The sequence below is a fragment of the Lycorma delicatula genome, chromosome 1, assembly GCF_047948215.1.
Source record: "Lycorma delicatula isolate Av1 chromosome 1, ASM4794821v1, whole genome shotgun sequence".
Lineage (NCBI taxonomy): Eukaryota > Metazoa > Arthropoda > Insecta > Hemiptera > Fulgoridae > Lycorma > Lycorma delicatula.
This window is the reverse complement of record NC_134455.1, coordinates 365,228,300-365,249,980: the sequence shown is the minus strand read 5'-3', so window position 1 is coordinate 365,249,980 and position 21,681 is coordinate 365,228,300. Positions and strand designations below refer to the sequence as shown.

Genomic DNA, 21,681 nt, shown 5'->3' with positions numbered 1-21,681 from the left:
ACATCTTACGAATGACTAATTGTGGATTAGAAGTATTCTGTTTTTTGTGGTACTGCAATTTCAATGGTATGAATATTTAAGAATTAAAAATGTTTAAAAATGGTCATCAATAAACAGTTCATAATTCAGTTAGTAAAGATAATAAATTGTTTTTTGCACTATATTTTGGTAGCACAACACTATCATGGCAGGAACATAACTTCAACTAATGACAAAATGAAATGAAACCTCAGAAGGAAAAAAGAATCTCCATTGAAATTACAAGCAATATTGGTATTCTGAACTGCACACCTTAGCTGCTTTAAACTGAACAGCTGATCAGACAAATACAATGGCAAAACTGTATTTCGCATGTATGTTAAGAGGCTATACTTTTACTTAACAATTATCAGCAGTTTTTGGTCATTTCAATGGAGATTCTTCTTTCCTTGTAACAGTTTCCCATTGTTAACAGAAAATTTTTATAAATATATGAGACACAAACACATTGTAATAGTGCTGTTAAAATACATAGCACAAAGAAAAAAGCATATCTTTACTGAGAACAGCTTTATTTTAATGGTTGTCATATTGAATCGAAAATCAGAAAATTAAAAAAAAATATAATAATAACCAATTAATGAAATTACAGTATTAATTAAAGAAATAGGGAGAAAATAAAACAGGAGATACTCTTTAGCATTGTTTCCTGGAGTGAGCAAAGATTGACGCAAAATAGATAAATGACTTAAAATTACAGAACTATAAGAAAATGAAATATAGATTGTGAAAAAATAACGAAATAATTTTGTGAGTAAAAATAAACATAAAAAAGAAATGTAATACTATAATAATAAGAATGTCATTTCTATTCATGTAATGTTACCAAAAAATTATATAAATGGAAAAAATCCCTATCAATGTAATTTAAATAGAATGTGAGATTTTTGTGATTTATAGATTGTTAATTACAAAACTACCAGTGGCAGCTTGCATGTACGCACTATGGAACTGCAGCACCCCCTATTTCCACTCGATAACATTTAATATGATTCCTTTTTTCTTTAATTCTTTTTTTATACTTGTACAATATATAATCCTTAAGCTTTATGTCAGTAGCCATCCCCCAGTTTATGAAAAAGATACAATAAGTTTTATATGGAACTGTGCGCTTCACAGTTCCAGCAGCAAGGTGTTTGGCTGTTGTGGAAGTGCACACACAGGAAGCTGCACATGAGGCTGCGAGGGAGAGAAGCAGTGTTACACTCGCACTGCCAACCCTGGCATGCTGGTGGAAGGTAGTTTTTTCTGTTTACTCTGAGTTATGGAATGTTCCTTGTTCATCCCCTTCTCTAGTTTAGTCGGTGGAAGGAATATGAAAGTGGTTTAGTTATTTTTTCAATAGTGGTCAGAAGATAACGGAAAGCAAGGGCTCTTTGATTGCCAAATCTGTCCGAAAACATGGTAGAAGGCCAAGCGGAAGAGAAGATAATTAGTAAAAACTAATTATATATTTGTTTCTGTGCACATAGAAACCTAAATGAAGCACCATTGGACTATAGTATTTTTAAGCAGACATTTTATTAAGTTATTATCTAAGAATACTAAAAAAATATTATCTATATTATCTACATCTAGGTGGTAGCCTAGCTTCTGTGAAACAATTTCAAACAATAAAGTCCGTGAAACTTGTGGGAAACATAGAGAAAGCTCAGTTATTGTGAAACGGCGGTTTTCACGAATCTTTTCGTCAACTTTGGAGACCAGATCGTCAGTCACATTGCTCGGACATCCACTCTTCTCTTTATCGTGAACGTTTGTTCGGCCATTTTTAAACTGAATGCACCACTTCCTGACAGAACTTTCACTCATTATGTTGTTCCCGTACACTTGGTTTTAAGTTTTTTTCCAACAAAAAAATGAATCACAGACCGCACCTCACAACTGGCGGGATATTCGATTGCAGCACACATTTCAAATTTGTATATAAAAAAAACGGGCAGTGCGGAGATGTTCCCGCTGTCACGGCTGACAGGTGCCGAGCACGAGCACACCAATATATACGTGATTGGCGTGCGCCTGGCGGCGTCAGGTGGAAACGTTCCTTACTTTCTGAATAGCCCTCGTACATCAGGTAAATTGTAAAAGTTAATCAACTGCTGCTTTCATTTACTCAAGAAAATTCTAGGTTTGTTAAAAAACTAATATTATTTTCACATGTTCAAAGAAAATTATGATTTGTGCAGTATTAAGTATTAATGGCAGATACAAAAGAATATTCAAATGAAGAGAATTTTTGCTTGTTTTCAGGTGCATGAGCATACAAATGCAAATGAAAACTATAAGACACATTCCTTCAGTATTTTGGTAAGAAAGCTCTGTCAATTAATAAATTGACAAAAATAATTTGAAAGTAGGGAAAAATATCTTTTCCACTAGGTCAGTCCTCGATTTCTACCAATCAGGTTGTCCTTCCGGTCGATTGAATAGCTGTGATATTTTTAAGGAATCCCGCTTACGATATCTTCTTAAATGAATCAAGAAAAGATCTTTAGAGCTACACAGTCCCTGTTCAACTCTTCAGAAAATAATGAAAAAAAAAAAAAAAATCTTGGATTTAAACCCTTTCAGCTTATGTGTGTTAATGAGCTTTCTGATCAGGAGATGGCTTTAACAGAAATTTATTTGAAAAGCTCTTCTAAAATGTTTTCCTACTGTTCAATCATGGAAACCAGTTTTTTTTTCTTCAAAGAGTGAACTATTTACCTGTGAAATAGATTTTGGAACAAGCATTTTTGGTGTAAAGGAGATCCTAACTTTCATGAGGAAATCACAGATCACTTGTAATGATGTGGGCAGTGATATACAAAATAGATCTGATAGGGCCATATTTTTATGAGGAAGTGATAGCAGAATTTCATACCTTGAAAGTTATTTTCTTGGTCACCTTCGACTGATTAGTATGGAATGGCTTCCATTTCACAGCAAGATTGAGCTCCAGCTCATTATGTTCAATTGGTAAGGGACTTTTACAATGAATATTTTGAAGGGCTAAGATTAGTAGGGACTCAAATTCAGTGACAGTCTAGAAATTGAAACTAAATAATCTTTGACAATTTTCCACTGGGGCATAATAATTAAAAAAAGACCTTCCATTTGGAACTAAGGAATGTTGGACAAGCTGAAAAATACTGATAGCCGATTTTTAAAACTTTGATCCTTTAACAAAGAAGAGAATGTATAAACACATTTGACTACTGATAAAACTGTTTGCAGGAAAGGGAGGAGTAATTTTAAGTTAGTTTTATAAAAAAAAAAAAAAAAAAAATATATATATAAAATAAAATAATGATAAATAATCCATATTTATTTCTTTACACAGAAAGGGAATTTGTGGCCGGGGTGTAGAGAGATTATTCAACATAGATACAACATTAGTAACATGTTTTGCTTTGACAGCCTTTCTTAATTTTCTACTTATATAGTATATATTAAGGTTATTTTATTATTAACCTTTTTTATTTTTTCAAATATTTAACATTAATTTTAAGTTAGTTCAAATGAGTGCTATCTACATAACAAATAATAAAATACAATTTACTTATTTATTTAGTATTTTTATAAAAACTTTAGAGAATGGAAAACAGTCTTCACCTTTAAATAACCCTATAACTTTATTATTGTATAATTAGTTCTACCATTTGTAACTCTAAAGCCATTCTAAACCATTTGTAAAGATTTTGCTATCATGAAATTGTACAGTTATCCTTTTTTTTGTAATATTTATAAGTCGATCACCTTGAAAATGTTAAAATTTATCACGGAGATAAATTTTATGATAAAAAGTTTTTAATACCTTAAAATTTTAACATTTTCTTTCTTCTGTGTCCATCATTTTATAACTAAATTAACGATGTAAATTAAACTAATATTATTAAAAATAATAATACTTTGTATTCAAAAAAATATAAATGATGTATGTTTTTTTGAGAAACAAAGAACATTATAACTACTAAAACACAATATAAAGATGATTATCTAATGAAAACTAATTCCACTTTTCATTTTAAAAGAGATTTAAATACAGGATTACAGTATATATTACTACCTACTGATTTAAAAGATGTAGAATCTTTAAAAGAATCTAAGTGGAAACTTATGGATTAATTTATGAATAGCAATTGAATCGCATAATTTTTAATATCTGACATACCAAAGGGATAAATAAATTGATTTATTTGATACATTCTTTGTAATTCTATGATTATTTAATAAAAACAAGTTCATTAAAAAAAGAAAAAAAAACCGTTGTTTTTAATTTAATATTTTATAAGTTTTAAATTGAATGCAGCTAAAACACAAATAGTTTGATATATTTTCCTATTGTTCATACTTTTAATAAATTTCTGTTATTTTCTGATCAAGGTATTTATGCCATTTATAATGAATTAATCTGAAAAAAAGTTGCAATTACATTTTAATCGTATTTTTGTGTTTTACATATAATATAGTTTTAAATATATCTATAATTTTTAAAAGATGTTTGCGATGTCATTGAAATCGTTTTACATCAACTTCTTACTATTATTTTATTACTGTACCAGATCACTTTTGTTTTTTATTTCAATAAAATATTTAATTAATTCAATGACATAAAAGAAGTAAAAAAAACTCCATTACCAGTTACTGTTATTATTAACCGACAAGCCTGAACTTTAACAAATGCACAATATGTTCACAAACTTCTAATATGGTATATAACTGATGATATTATACAAATGCTAGTACAAAAATAAGGGATTAGCCTAAAAAAAAAACTGACAATTCAAATTAAGGAATTATAGAATATACTACTGAACAGATATGCTTACAAATATGGGAGTGAAATAATACTAATTAAGATGCAAATCGTGGAGCATCTCAGGGAAGTGTTTTCAGTCCCTTGTTTTTCTTATTGTTTATTAATAACCTGCTTCAAAATCTTGAGACAATTATTGTAATCATCTTTGGAGATGACAAAATTATATCTATATCTGAAGATACAACTATTTAAAAGGAACTGAAAATTCAGCAATAGTAATTAAAAAATAATTGTATTCATCTAACTTCAAAAATGAACAAAACGTTGCATTGTGCTTCTCAGGTAGACATAACGTTACTGATTGTTAAAAAATTTTCATTAATGATAACAACAGTATTTTTGTGGCCCACAAAGAAAAATTCTCAGTGTTATTAAATAATCAATTTTTATACCATAATCAAATTAATTTTGTTTTTAACAAAATCAAATCACACCATTTTGCTTTGAAGCACCTTAATAAAACGCTAAGGATGTCATTATTATTAAATATAAACTATGCTTAAGTATACTCCCAACAAAAGTGGAATGTCATCTCTTAGGACTCCTTCAAAAAGTCAGAATTAGTGTTTAAGATATAAAACTGGGCTTGATAAGTATGAATGTGTAGTTCAATATTTAGAAAATTTACTAAGTTAAATTATGAGTATATAGCTATCAATATGTTAAGTTTCTTAAAAAAAAAAGGAGACACTTGTTAAAAATAACAATACCCACCCCTACCAAACCAGACAACAAAACAGTTTTCATTCAACTCATCATAATAATTTGGCTTACAAGAAAAGACCCAAGCTTCTGTTGCCTTTTTTAATAAATTACCAAACCATTTGAAAATGTTTCTCACCAACCAAAAATGCAATTAAAATATTCTTTGATATTGAAACATTACTTCTTAATCAATGAATTTTAAATAATACTAAAAAAACAACAACCCTGATTTTTCTGTCCGTTCAATGTGTACATAAATTAGATGTTGAAAGAAATTTTCAATAATGCCTTCTGAATTGTGAATTCACAAAGTTTTATAAACATTGTGAAAATAACGTTCTAAATTTAATGTATTTACCATAATATTATTTTATATTTATATGAGGCACAGTTCAAAAGTAAGCGCTGATGAGTTATAAATAGTGAGTGGCAACACTGAATGTTCACGCATATACAGTAGCTTTAAGTGGTCTGTTGGATATGTAATCCCCACATTGCTGTTTACCTTCGTGAGAAATGAGTGCGGTAATAACAAATCTCGCCAGTTGTGAAGTTTGATCAGTAATTAGATTTCTAACTAAAATTCACCATCACTTGTGCGAAACATATAGGTCTACCGCAATAAACGAAGGAAAAGGAGGGAATGGAGTTATAAGTTTAAGAAAGGCTGTTCAAATGTTCACGATGAACAGAGAAGTGGCAGCAGGCCTACTAGTGTCGAGACTGATGATCTCATTGAAGTGTAAATGGAAAAAGTGAGAGAAAATCATTGCTTTATGATTACCAATCTTCTTTCTCTAGAATCTCTATTAGTTTCAAAGGCAATATTGTTGAGAACCATATCTGACACTCTAGACTATCGTAAACTGTGTGAACGATGAGTGCCAAAAGTGTAGACGAGTGCTTACAAAGAGCACAGAACGATATCTGCGCATGCTTTTCATGACCGCTTTAACCATGAGGAAGAAGAATTTTTCCCCATATCATTAGTGGTGAGAAAATGTGGATTTTGTAAGTCAATGCTGAGATGAAACAATCCATGCAATGGCAACATTCCAGTTTACCGAAATTGAAAAAATTCAATCACGCCCAGTTTCAAACAAAAATTATGGTAACTGTATTCTGGGAACAAAAGGATCCTTGGGTATTCCATTTTAACTTTGCATCACTATTTTTGGTTTTGATGATTTTTGGTATATGATAACTAACCACCCTGTAGTGACAAAAAATATTTATTTATATTTAAAAAAAATTTTTCTTGAGTAATAGACTATTTTCTAACTTGCCAACAGTAAAAACAGCCATTTTCGTCAAAGTGACGAAAATGGCTGTTTTTACCTTTGTTTTAACTTTGACGTGCTGTAGCACTCTTATTTACATCACACAGGAGTCAAAAAGGGCTTTTTGGAAAGAGCAAGGATGGAACTTCATCTTAGTATACTCAAAATCCATTTTGTTATATAACCACGTCTTGTAATGTTTACTGAATTTATGTTTACAAATTGTTGTTTAAAATTTTGGGCCCAAAATAAATAATGATGGGCTTAGGGTAACAAGCCTGTTTTTTACCTTTTAACTCTCGGGTACTAGTGGTACTTATAAAAAAAAAATTGTACTGTTACCGAGTGTTCTTCATTAAAAAAAAAGTGGCTGCTAAATCATAACATTAAGAAAATGTCTCATTTTTGAAAACCACATGTGGGACAGGTGGCAAGAATCTAAAATGTTTACAGCAGTAAGTACGTTTTATGTACTTTAAAACCATATAAAACTTATTTTGTTTCTCAAAGGGGTTGATGAGTAATAAAGCTAACAAACCTGCTAAAAACACTGTTCCTTCTAACTATGAGCAATGTATCAAAAAGATTTACAGCATGTATTCTTTCATATAATAATGTAAGCCTACTATACAAAATATTTTGATAAGTCTATAACGAGAAAGCTTATATTCTAGATAGTTTGTTACTAAAAGTATGACTCGCTGTAGAGAAACTGGAATAAGACAAAGTGAGGTGCAATTGGTAGTTTTATAATTTATACTAACTTTACTGTTACTGTAAGAACCCTTGTATTTAAAAACAGTTTATGCAGTGTTCAATTGGCATTCACACTGAAACAGTACATCACAAATTGACTTATAATAGACCTTCAGTACTGCACGACATTTTAGAGTTTATTGAACAACAAATAACATTGACATCTTTAAGAGGTGGTTGTACTGAAACAAAAAAATATCTGTACTTTTTATAAAACTAAATATTTACATAAATATTTTCATATTAATGGGAAACGTTGCTCTGACCCATTTAGGTGTCACACTAAAGCGGTTAAGAAGTCTCTTCAAGAAATATCTTTGACACTTTCAACAAGCAATCAAAATTTAAAATTAATTCCAGGCAGAGCACTGTGTACAAAATGCTTAAACAAAATATAAAAAACCACAAGATAATACACAAAGCGAAATGGAATGTCAAGATATATTAGAGCCTCAATGTGTTATAGTAGAGTTGGTGAATAAAGCTTGTTCAGCACTTGGCATTTCCCCTGTTAAGGTTCAAAAATTTTCAAGCAGAGCAACGGAACCAATTTAAAAAAATAAAGTTACAAAAATGGCAGTCACTTAGAAATAAATTAAACAATTTCTTTATTAATATTTCTACAGAAGAAACCAGTTTAGTACCACAAAATTATGCTGTTTAAGGTAGGAAATATAAAGAATTAATCATTAAAATAAAGGATAAAATGAAAACAGTTAGAAAAGAAAAACATAATTTAAAAATTAATTTTTTCAAAATTTGCTGATTTAAGACCTAAATTTTGTGTTCTGGTTGGTGGGTCTGGTACTCACTCTGTGTGTGTGTGTGTGTGTGTGCGCGCATGTGTGTCACCCACCAAAATGTAGAACTCATGTTATCTGCTCTAAAAATGAAATCTGATTATAAAATTCTCCTTTCACCCATGGTATGTGATATAGAGAATGAAACGTGCATGCTGTCACAGTGAAGTATGTCCAGGCTCCTACGAAGTACTCAGATTACTGCAAGAGAGCTGCGATCATTTTGATTCTGAAATTATCTTTCAACAAAGGATTTCTGTTGACTGTTGTGAACTAACTACTCAAAATTTTCCATTTCAAGAGCACTTAGATAAACTTACTGAAAATTTAAATAAACTAAAAAGGCATCATTTTGTTCCAAAGAAACAAATTAATTTCCTCAACATTAAAAAGAAAAACTTGTTGAAGGGTGAATGAATTGTAACGGTAGACTTCTCTCAAAATTTTCCTTTTGTAATACAGGATGAAGTTCATTCATATCACTGGTCAAAAACGTATACCACAGTACATCCATTTTAAAAAAGAAAGAAAATTATAAAACCAAAGCTACTGTCTGATTAGTGAGTACTTGAAGAACAATACACCATACTATATCGTTCTTCTGCTTCCAAAAGCAAGTTATAAATAAAATAAAAACACTGTTACCACAAGTTAAACATTTTTTTAATTTTTCTGATGGCTCCTCAGCCCAGTATAAAAGCAAAAAAAAATTTCATAGACTTGTGCTACATCAAGACTTTAAAATCGCAGCTAAATGACATTGTTTTGCCTCATACCAAGGAAAAGGACCATGTGATGTTATTAGTAGAACTGTAAAAGGACTGTGACTAAAGTAAAGCCTTCAACGGCCAGACAATAATCAAATTGTTATACCTTCTGAAATATACAATTATTGCAAAAACAATATTAAAAATATAATATTTATTTTCTACCCTAATAAAGATGTTCTAGAGACTGAAGAATACCTCAGTTCTCGTTATCAAGTAATCACATGTCCAAGAAACAAGAATCTTTCACAGTTATGTTCCAACAAGTTAGAAATGCATTCTGAAAGTCCGGGTGACCTCGAAATATTTATGTTAGTCTCAGTAAACAGGGACATTAGTGTTTCTTATTGCTTTATAGGTTTACCAAAGCCAAATTTAAAACTTATGTGTGCTGTATATATGATGGCAAATGGTGGTTGGGTAAAGTCATTGAAGTAATAATACATGAAAATGAAGAGATATATCGAATACACTTTTTCTATCCATAGGGTCCTGGTACTTCATTCCAGAAATCATTGATGGATAATCAAACATGGGTTCAACTGGAAAATATTTTAAATATTCTCGCACCTTCAGAGCTTTTTCTATCAATTACTGGAAGAGAACACAACATTACACCAAAGATGAATGAGGAATTATCAGTTCTACTCGGTAACAGAATGGCAGGGGGCACTAAGTTATGTTAGTTAAGTTTGTTATCAAATAGTGGATTAATTCATAACTTTCATTAGCAGGAGTAAAATATGGTAATTGTGAATTGAACAACTTGTTAATGTATTTGAATTGTTTATCATTTTGTAATTATTATTTATCATATACAACATCAGTATTTTTGAATATGTTATTTACGGTTAGGAGGAATGGTGTTTTTAGCGGCTATTTTGGCTTCATTATCGTCAACACTTTGAGAAACAAAATAAATTTTATATGGTTTTTGAAGTTCATAAAAAGTACTTACTGCTGTAAACATTTCAGATTTTTGTCACCTGTCCCACATGTGGTTTTTGGACCCCAAAAATGAGACATTTCAAATGTTATGATTTGGTGGCCATTTTTTTTGGCTGCCAAAAAAAAAACTTTCGCCATTTACAAAATGGTAGACACTTTACCCAATAGTTAAAAGGTAAAAAAAAGGCCTGTTACCCTAAACCCTTCATTATTTATTTTGGGTACAAAATTTGAAAAAACAACAATTTGTAAATGTAACTTCAGTAAACATAATAAGATTTGGTTATGTAACAAAATGATTTTTGAGTACACTAAGATAAATTTCCATCATTACTCTTTCCAAAATGCCCTTTTTGACCTTCTATACAATGTAAAATAAGAATGGTACAGCTCATGGAAAAGTGATGAAAATGGCTGTTTCTATTTGTTGGCAAGTAAGAAAATATTCTATAAATCAACATTTTTTAAAAATAAAAAATTTTTGGCCACTATAAGATGGGTAGTTATATACCAAATATCATCAAAATCAACGACACTGATCGACTGCTCATTTGTTGAATTAAAATGGAATACCCCTCCTAGATACATTGTTTTTATGGAACTTGGAACATCTATCACACCACAAGTCAATTATGGAACACTTTCTAAAATGCCTTGTGACATTCAAAACAGACAGTGAATGCTGAGATTGGGAACTGTTCTTCTTCACAATAACACACATCCAAACACAGATGTATGCACAACAAAAACAATTTAAAAATTTGAATGGTTATCACCTTACAATCCTGATTACACAACCAGTGACAATCTCTTCCTACACCTCAAAAACTTGCTTGTGTCTCAACAATTCAAGGAAAGTGAACAGTTGATAATCTTGATGCAAAAATGGTTACAATCTTGGGTGGAAGAATTTTATGCAGCGGATTTGAAGAAGTTTGTTTCATGCCAAAGTGTTTGAAACAAAATGGTGATTATATAGAAAAATAAGTAAATACTTGAAACCATTAATAAATTTTTAATTTTTTCAGCGTTTTCACTTTTTTACTTATTGACCTTTAATACTGAACCATGATTTGTATTAAAATAATTAATATGGACATTAATCACATCTATTGTTTACTTTACAATTTATGTTTGGAGATTATATAAAATTATGGAATTGCCTTTGATTTTAATGAAATTTGGAATATACCTACCTTATTTAGGACACAAATTATTCATCACAAATGCCTTTACCCTTTGTTATATCCCTTCTATGTTACACAGTACCCTCATTAAAAATTTTATAATTCAGTACACGTGTAACATACAAAATTTTCAGCTACAAATAACTGGTTATTTATACAATTATAGATTCAGAATAACAATTGGCCTATTTAATTTTTAAGGTTAATTGGATGAGTTAACGAGTGAAGTGGGTGTTAAGTTATGTTTGTTGATATCATATGATGTTCAGTAGATAGAATCATTAGTTACCTAAACCAACTTTAACCTACACAGATGTCACTCAAATTCCACTTAAACAAAATTATTTATTCTGTAAATAATGTGTACAATGTACATTTACTAAAACCTACACACCTTAACCTAACTTAATTTAGTTTTAAGTGAATCTTAAACCAAATTATTTAGTTCCAAAATAATTACAAAGTATAATATAGTGCTGAAATAGAAACTTTTTGAGCTACTTAATTAGATGAATACACCTAACAAAACGTTTGTGAACAGTGATATCTACATTACAGTTAAGTTAGGTTAGGTTACACAGGTGGACTGATCTAAATAAGTACCATTTTTAGTGGGGTTACTATGCAACTTACAAGGGACTCAGATGAAAGAAGTTTCCAATGAATAATTTCAATTGTAACGAATAACCTAGTTTCTAAGTAAAGTATATTTCAAATTTCATCAAAATCAGAGGCGGGTCCAAAATTGTATATAAATAATTACGTTTTTATATTTGATTAATGTTATAATGACATGATCTAGGTAATATATAATTATGTACCAAGCAGAGTAAAAGATTTATTTATTATAATGGTAGTGGAATGTGACATTAGTGAATAATGAAACTTGTAATACAAAGTTTAATGTACATAGAAACGATTGCTTTTTCCTATATTTTATCTGTGCATGATATCTGTGAAGCTGTGCCTATATTTACCACAAAAACAAAATACTGTGGGTTGAAAAGTTAGAAGGGCAGCTAAAACTGATTACAGTGTGAGTAAAGTGAATACAATAAGTTTTAATAATGGAGTGGTTCTGAAATGGGTCAGCATGTGATAAAACAATGAAGTAAGAAAGGTAAACAGTACTCAATACAGAAACTACAATCTTAGCAGAAAAGATAATAGTAATTATTATTTTAATAACAACAATTTTATGGAGGGAAAACCGTTAAGAAGCTAATCTACTTAATAAGCAAAAAAATAATTCTAAATTTGTAATAATTCTAAACACAGCAGTGGTTTTCCTATTGCTGGGGCTAAATTGGTCGTTTCTATTTGTTATATTAGAAATTTTATTTACTACTGAATAAACAAAATACATGTACAACAGAACTGATCATTAGCAGAATCAAGGTACATATATTAAGCCAATGATTCTTTAATGAAAATAGTTCCAATATTCCTCTGTTAAATTATCTAGCATTAAGATGAAAGCTATTTTCATCTTAAAATATTTTGTAACTGATTTTAAAAAAAACTGTAAATCCTAGCCCATATCCAAATTAAAAATAAATACTGTAATATAAACAAAATTACTCAATTGAAAAATTGTGTGAAAGGTTAAAAACAAAACCATACAACTAGTCTAGTTTATTTACAATTATGGGTGAAGAAATTAAATAGGTTAACATAATGGTAAACTTATACAGTAAAATGTGGTTTACTAAAATAATAAGTGATGGAATAAACAAGTTTGTTACTAAATGAAGATGAACTATCAACCAAGATTTGCATTAATATAAGAAAAAAGGAGACATTTAAAGAAGCAAGCCTACAAGAGAAAAAAATGTCTAACTTCATATTTACAGTTCATGGGCCTACACGTTTACTACATTATATACACAGTATAGATCTAGGGTGCACTTTTAGAAACCAATCAATCTCATTGTATCAACATTATTATAAATTGACAATACTACAGTTATTGTGTATGTCTGAAGGATAGCTCTGCATCCCATTAAACAATGAATAAAATTGATTTTTGAAACATGTCTTAAAAGAGGTTAATACGGGAAAGTTAATGATTCAACAAGTGAATTCGTTATTATTTAAGTTACAATCTACAAGTCACAGTAAAATAACATAGTGACTAAAAGTCAGTGCAATAGTTAATTTATCACGTACAAATGGTAATAAAAACCTTAAAATTTGTATTATCACATTCACTAAACACTTAACACAGCACCGTTACACTTGTATAATACCCAAACAAGATCCACCACATACACCATTATGGCATAAAATCTACGCGAATAAAATAAACCTTTTCAGATTCAAAATTACTTTATAACAGTAAGAAAACTCCAACACCATTTATTTATAAAATTAACAAAATAATTATCACCTCGTTCACCTTCAACTTGAATCCTAGTCGTCAAGGATTTCCCAGACACATAATGTTTCCAATACGGCCTCAATATGAAATTTGCGGAAGTGTTAACTGATACGATGCCTAAACTGAAGGAAAATAATGAACTGTAATTGTGTAATGGCATGAAATGTAAGATTTTAAAAATGGTTTATGTGAATATCAGGCCAAAGTTTTTTTTTCACGAAAGAAAACATTACGTCACACAGTAAATTCAGACAGCCATTTTGTTACCAACACAGCAGCGTTAAAATACGAACGACCTTTTTTTAACTGTTCGCTCTTAAGAATGACTGTATCGCAATTTAGCATAATTTTTTTTAGTTGTAGAATTTCAAAAGCTCAGTAAATTACGTAAAATATTATTCTTCAATGTAACTTTTGAAGTGATTGTGTACTTTAGACAGGAAACTATAGTTATTCCATTTTTCTAGTTATCTGGACATGTAAAACAAAATCGAAAATTTCCTAAAAACTAGTTACGGTGTAAAAAGTAAATAATGGTAGGTTGCGAACTAAATATTATTTTTTATTCATTTTGGAGAGGAGAAGCTACTTGGAGAAAGGATTTCGTTACAAACATCTGTACAATAACCAGCTCTATCTACTGGTCGATTAGCAAGAAACTGTTGTGCTCCAAACATCTGTGAAGTATAAACGTAAACAACATATTTTTTGTGCCAATAGAGATGTAAGAATTAGAATCTAGAATGAGAAAATTAAAAAATAAAATATTAAATCTTTATTTTTTATAAACGACTCATTTCTATTGTTCCACATTTGATTATATTTTATAAATAACAGTCATGTTCAACTTTACTTTTAATTTCTTTTCACAAATTAAAAAAAAATCATATAGGTAATCGAGCACATCTCGTTTAATTATAACTTTTAATATTAAATTAGCATTTATCATTTTAATTTTAACGTATTTTTCAATTGCCAGTTGAAGATAGAATATAGTAGTTAGTTTTGTTGGCTACATTGAAAACAATTTTAATTTGGTAGTGTGTTTCGGTCGTTGTGGGGAGTGTGAAGTAGTTAGAATGGATAGTTACTTTTAATTTTTGCTTAAACAATGTATAATTTACTTAGGGTTCGTAATTTAAAACTGTATAATACAAGTTCTTTATCAAAACAAGTTGTTACCACGCCATTTCGACGACCGTGCACATCTTGCTCGCACATAACCTATACTAATCCGGTCATCGGTAAGTATTTAAAAATATTTTAATGTTTATGTATATTATGTATGTAGTTGATTTAATCTGAAAGTAGTTGGTTTATATGTAGGTATTATTAGTATGAGCTTATGTGCAGCGGCAATCGTTAAGGTCAGTTCAAGTGTGAATTTGTTTTGTTTTTTTCTTGTCAAATTTCGGTACACGAGGTAGAGTATATTTTTGCTGTAGTGTATATGTTTTTTAAGTTTAACTTTTTTATGCTTATGATCGAGAAATTGTTATTCTTGAATTTGGCAAGTTAAATACAAAAGTTGCCCTCAGGTTCTCAATATACTTCTTTTTTTTAGAAACATTTGTAAATAATATTGAATATTTTGTCGAAAGCAATTCTTCATTTTGATTATTTTTCGAAATATTCTTTGTGGTGTGAAATTCTTTTTGTGTATAGTAGGTCGGAGTATTAATGACGAGTATTGAAGCAAACAAAAACCTAAAAAAACCGTTCCTTCTAACTGTAAACAACATATCCAAAAATATTGATGTAATGTATTTTTTTCAGATTATAAAAATTACAACTAAACTCATTAGAATGCAAATTGATAATAGTCTATTACAAAATGATAAATAATAATTACAAAAGGATAAACAATTCAAATACATTAACAAGTTGTTCAATTCACTTTTATCAAATTTTACTCTTGCTAATGGAAGTTATGAGTAAATCTTGCACTTTTTGATAACCAACTTAACTAACATAACTTAGTGCCCCTGTCATTCTGTTACTGAGGGGTGATAATTCCTCATTCATCTTTGGTGTAATGTTGTGTTCCCTTCCAGTAATTGATAAAAAAAGTTCTAAAGGTGTGAGAATATTTGAATTATTTTCCAGTTGAACCCATGTTTCATTATCTGTCAATGATTTCTTGAATGAAATACCAGGACCATGTGGATGGAAAAAGTGTATTCGATATATCTACATTTTCATGTATTATTACTTCAATGACTTCGCCTAACCACGACATGTGGTTTTTGGGCCTCAAAAACGAGACATTTTCAAAATCTTACGATTTGGCGGCCATTTTTTTAATGAAGGATACTCGGTAACAGTACAATTTTTTTATAAGTTCTACTAGTACATGAGTTAAAAGGTAAAAATTAGGCCTGTTACCCTAAGCCCATCATTATTTATTTTGGGCTCAAAATTTTAAAAAGGTTCATACAGCATTGTCATTTGTCTTATGGTCAAAACCTCTTGTGCAATGATGTCTGTGTGAATTTGTCATGAAAGAGGAACCAGTCAGGACATCTTGGTCAGTAATTTACACATGTTTGATGTTTTCATTGCTACAATGAAAACATTGGCCTTCCCCTCTCTCATCACCTTCTAATGACATCTGATCATCATAAAAATAGTGAACTTGAACACATGGAAATTAGTCAAAGCTTTATTGCTATTTGCTTAATTTATCATTTTAAATATTTCTATAGCACTTTTTTTCATGCAAAAAAAAAAGTTTCACATGTTCTACTTATTTTAAATTTTACAGTAGGCAGAAAAATACCTTCATAAAACCGATATGCAACACAAATCACTAACCCAAACTGAGTGAGCTTTGGTTGTAGTTTACAAAGCTTCTCTCAACAACTTACAATTCACCTTTGAGATCACACCACTATTTACGTTTAATTCTTAATCCTGGAACATATTCAGACTGTATGTATAGTTCCTGTAATGTTTTTGACCTTGTGAAACAAGTTGAATATTACTTAATAGCATTTATCTGCATTTAGGCTATATCATGTGTGCTTTTTTAATGTAAACATGTTAATAAAAATTTTTAACATTATTCCTGATGTTTTAAAGAAAATAAATAATATATTGGAGGAAAAATTGAGCTTACAAGTTAGGTTTCTGAATTGGATAACAAAATACTTTATGCTTCTGTATCATTTATGCTTTACTTTGTTTTTAATTGCTATCTTTTGTGTTATTTAACTAAGTAGCTTATTCTTATTTTACAAAAAATAATAATTACATTCTAGACAGTATTTGCCTTTAGCATTTTTATAAGAAATTTGAAAAAAAAATTATTCAAAGTAATTAATCATTCTAAAGAGTGTTTTTATCAATGACTGTATTAAGATTCTATTTTAATAATTGTATTTTATTATGATCTCCGTGTAATTAAATTCTTACTTAAAAGTGTTGTATTATGACTGGTTAGATTATTTTAGTTGATTTTTGGCTATTATTTTCGTTACTAAATTTTTCTAGTGAACAGTATGTTTGAGAAGTACATATATTTATACCCCATTTTGATCACTTATATATGCGAGTACATATTTACTTATACATAATGTACCCAGTGGATCTGTGTGTATGCTGTTGTGCTCAGCCACAGAACTGTGCATCTCCGCTTCCACCTTGACATTGCATAGCATTTCTGAAGTTATGGCCTGATAAAGGCTTCCTCCATACTATGATGCAATTACATTTATTATGTATTGATCTTGAAGTACAGAACCTTGATTCAAATTTTATGGCTCATCATTTTTACATTTCTGTGGAAGGTCAGGTGTAACAGAGCCTTATTTTGGCCATCTGAAAAAGGTTCCTCCAGAATTGTTATGTCTCACAGTTTATGTGCATTCTTAGGTGCCCCACCAATGTAAGTCAATGTTCTTTATCAGAAAAGGTGATACCTGCAAAGGGGATTCATCTTCCTGTACATTTCAAATTATAACAAATCTTACATTTTTATAAAATCAGCAAGTGCACCATTCTTTGCGTATTTATCGGCATTACCCTCATCAGATGAAGATGAGTGTGATCTTTTTCATGTGTCCATTTCTGGTGGTTTTTTTCAAGTTGAACCACCAACCGCCATGGAGTTTATAGGAACATTCGACATACAGTTCCATGAGTACCGGCAATAGAAAAGACCACACTCCAGCTGAGTACATAGATACTGGAGCTAGGGCTAAATACAACAGAATTCACTGTGGTTTCCAGAGGACATTGTTTGCGACCCACTATGTAGAGCTATTCACCTTCTGATACATCTTCCAAAAAAAAAGAATAGAAATAATTTCCAACTTAGGTTATGGTTGCAGTTCAGTAAGTGTTTCGATGGCCGGTTGAGTGTTAGTAGTTATGTTGTTAGTGTGTTGTGTTCCTGATGCAGAATTGAGGGAATGTGTTGTGTAGTGAGCAGCTCGGTGTATAATAAGAAACAGGACTCCCCAACTGGAGCCATTTAATTGACAACCCTCAAAAGTCTTAAAGAAAAAGACTCCCCAGGAGGGGCATTTCACAGGAGAATCTAGATAACTATATCATAGGTTTTGGTCGAAGAAGAAATATTGTTTTCTCGCAGTCATTTATTATTCATTTTTATGAAATCAGAGGAATATTGGTTTATATAATTAATATTGTCAATAAAGTTCAGAGTAGAATTACCTTTAAAGCTGAAAAAAATATGTATTTTGTTTCTTTGCTGAGGTTATTCAGTAATATAATAATAGACATATTTGTCAACTAGTATATATTTATAAATTTACACATTAGTATGAGAAAAAAATTATACTGTATTTGATGTAGACAGTGACACTGATGCACTTTGTATTTTTTAATTGTCTCTTTTTAATATACGTCATTTTGTGTTACAGGTTCCAGTCCAGTTAAGGCACGCTGTTTCTCTTCTTACTGTAATAAAACTTTAATACAAAATGAATTAAAAAAGCGAAAAAATTTTGTAAAACATAAGAAAAAATTTGCTGAACTTATTCAAGGTATAATGCATTAAATGTTAAAAGTTAATTAACATTTTAAATATCATTAAACTCTGTGATTAATCTGAGTTACAGTTTAGTACCCAGTTTAATGGAAATCCTTATATAATTAACATGTAAAATAAAGAGCATACGTTTTTCTTATAATTCTTACTCATATTTCATTTCACATTTGCGGTCAAATCTCAATTTTGTGCCAGTAAAAACATTTCTTGGATTTTATTTAACTGTACCCATTGATTTTTGATTTTTTAATAATTGTCTATAGAAGAAAATTTTATATTTTTAGACACTATCTTTTTATCGATAAAGGTAAAGCCCAAGAAACAACAGTTTGGGTTAAAGCCAGAAAATCTTTGGAATCTTATTATTAGGATATTTGTGTAGTTTTAGGCATTATTTTTATAAATTATTCTTGTCATGTATCTATTAACCCATTGTATTTTAAATCTCACTGATTTATTGAACCTAGAATTAATAAAATTTTTTTTAATGTATTACAAAAAACTACATTTTTTAAAAATAAATATACAAAATAATAATAAAACAAACATGACTTAACAAGCTTTTGCTGTATTTTTAAATACACCATAAAATACTATTTACTCTTAAATATTATTTATTTAAAACATAAAATAGTATTTAAAATACTATTTACATAATTTTCTACTTAATAGTATTTTTAATACTATTTACTATTTAGAACAACACATTGTAAATAATACTTTACACATTTATGGCCTAGTTTTAGTGGTATTATTTTATGGTATAATTCAAAACAAGTCAATAAATGCTGTGCAGCTTTTTATATTTTTGCACTAATTTCATACCATCTTGTGGAGGAGGACAGCGTCCCTGTCCTTCTTGAATTTAATTTCCATATTCTCCCCCGACTTACAGATGGAGAGTATCTCTGTTGTGTAGGTACTTTTACCTTCATTTTAATAGACTTTAATAAGTCTGCGTACAATGTTGGGGACTTCACAATAAAAGTTTCGGTTCTGTGTGTAACTTCTGCAGGTTCGCCAATCTTTCTTGGAGTATATGGTATACTCCAAGTATATGGTAACTGCATCCAGGCTTTCTGCCCTTGCACTCCAGTATATTCCTTACATATGTAGCAGTACACTGCCCATAGATCTCCACCTAAAGCAGACCCAGGCTTCCCCGCTGTTTACTTTTATTTTAGCGAAAATATCGACTTCGAAATAGTGAAAATATCAGTTTGGGCAAGGTCCCCACCATCTCCTACATCGACGTAAGCCACATGGTATCTATTCCTGATCAGTGCCTCATCTCTTGTTTTGTATATAAGCTGAGCCTCCATGGTAGCTAGCATCACCTCTCCAGTCTTTAATCCAGGTCTGTGCAGCAGCCAGGCCACCTGTGGATGCCCCACCGCCAGATTGTCTATCAGCCTACCCTCCATTGCCTCATGCAAATCCAATATGGCTACAGTATTGGATCTACACTCTTATCTGGAATTCCAGCTTTGGTATTCCTCTACCCTGTCCTAGGCAGATCTTCTTAATAAAGTCAGCCAGCTCGTGTAAGGGCCCCCCATTATTCAAACCCATCCATAATGGACCACCCTGTGGCAGCTATTGTTTGGGTCACCATCTCTGTAGTTTGTTTCTGCTCAGTGGGAAAAACACCACCTTCCACTAACCTCCTCAGTTCCGTAACAGTAATACTTAGGTCTGCCTCTAGATCCTTGATGCTACATTTAACATTCTTATCTATGTTCTTTCTGAGTGCTGAGGCTAGTCGTTCCAATTTGCTGACAACATCCTATATCTCTTCTTCTTTTTCTTCTTCTTCTTCTTCCTCCTCCTCCTCCATGGAAGATTGCTAGAATTGTCTTAGCCGCTTAGCCCCCTTCCGATTATCCAAACCAGCCTTTTGGACCACTGGCAGCAATCCCTCAACAAAGGCAACTGTTGGCTTTCTAACAAAGCCTTTTTTTCCCTCTACTCCTCTAGGTCGGTGTGGACTGAAGGGTATAACTCCACCTGGAGAAGTGGCTGATTACTCTAAAGAGCCTTCCTCACCTACCAGCTGTATATCTGGCATGGTAGGTCAGCTCTTTTGAGGAGTCTTTATTGTGCCCTTTCTTGGCACGCTGTCTGGATATATCTGCCCAGAACACAGTGCCAGGTCTTTTCTCTTTTACTGTGCCTATCATTCCCTGCAATCTCCAGAGGATCATTGGCACTGGCATACCTGGGCATGCCAGCCCTCACCTCCTGCACTCCTGCCCCTATACTAATAGCCCTGGCACCGCTCCTATTGATCTTTACTCCTGATTACCTCCGTGGCATATGTGTTGACTCTCCTCTAATGTTCTTTGGTTTGTAACATGTAATTCACAAGGGTATCTGGTTTGCACTGTGCGATACCCACCCTATTCCGTTTTATGTCCCACTTTTGGCATTTGAAGACTGTATGTTCAACAGAATCCTTGTCTTCACAAAACATACAGGACAGTGACGCACGTCTGTCTATTTTGTGCAGGTAATCTTGAAAATTACTATGCCTCAATAATATCTGCACTATGTAGAAGTTCTAACAAAAGCCTGTGATGTGAAACTCAACTCCACTTGCTCTTGAAGCACTATTTTCGGCTCCAAAACGTCTCGGTCATCTTAATTGGGTTTTCTTCCATACTGGTAGGATGTCCAATCAAAAATTTTCTCTTTTGAGTTTTCGGCGTCAGCCCAAGTTTAATGACACCCCACAAAGGTAGTTTTAGGTGTGGGGAGGGAAGTAAAATGTATCTCTGCAAATCCAGGATTGGATTTGGATGGGTGGGGGGTTAAAAGATGGCGAGGGTCGGGATTTGTATAGAACATTACTCAAATTACAACATATAGCCTTACATTACTACACAACATCCTATGCTTTTTCTTCTTACATTTACACTTGATGGTGTTGCAACATCTTAAGAGATGCAACCGTAACCCAAGGTGGAAACTATTGTGCTGATGGGTGATTGGCTGTACGTAGTGA

At 31.2% G+C, this 21,681-nt stretch overlaps 2 protein-coding genes across 4 annotated transcripts in view; one reads left to right on the top strand and one right to left on the bottom strand.

Moving 5' to 3' along the window:
* The window catches only part of trbd (ubiquitin thioesterase trabid), a 48,473-nt gene extending 34,536 nt beyond the window's left edge, over nt 1–13,937 (bottom strand). For 2 of the 3 annotated variants that reach the window (XM_075353654.1, XM_075353655.1), the window contains exon 1: nt 13,673–13,937. The gene's annotated coding sequence lies outside the window, so the exon portion shown is untranslated. The remainder of the gene's footprint in view (nt 1–13,672) is intronic. The other variant, XM_075353656.1, reaches the window with a different exon arrangement.
* Nucleotides 13,938–14,680: 743 nt separating this feature from the next.
* PolrMT (mitochondrial RNA polymerase) overlaps nt 14,681–21,681 on the top strand; it is a 106,150-nt gene continuing 99,149 nt past the window's right edge. The window contains exons 1-2 of the mRNA XM_075353653.1: nt 14,681–14,907; nt 18,550–18,672. Of these exons, the coding sequence (XP_075209768.1) occupies nt 14,775–14,907; nt 18,550–18,672 (256 nt within the window). The 5' untranslated portion in view covers nt 14,681–14,774. The remainder of the gene's footprint in view (nt 14,908–18,549; nt 18,673–21,681) is intronic.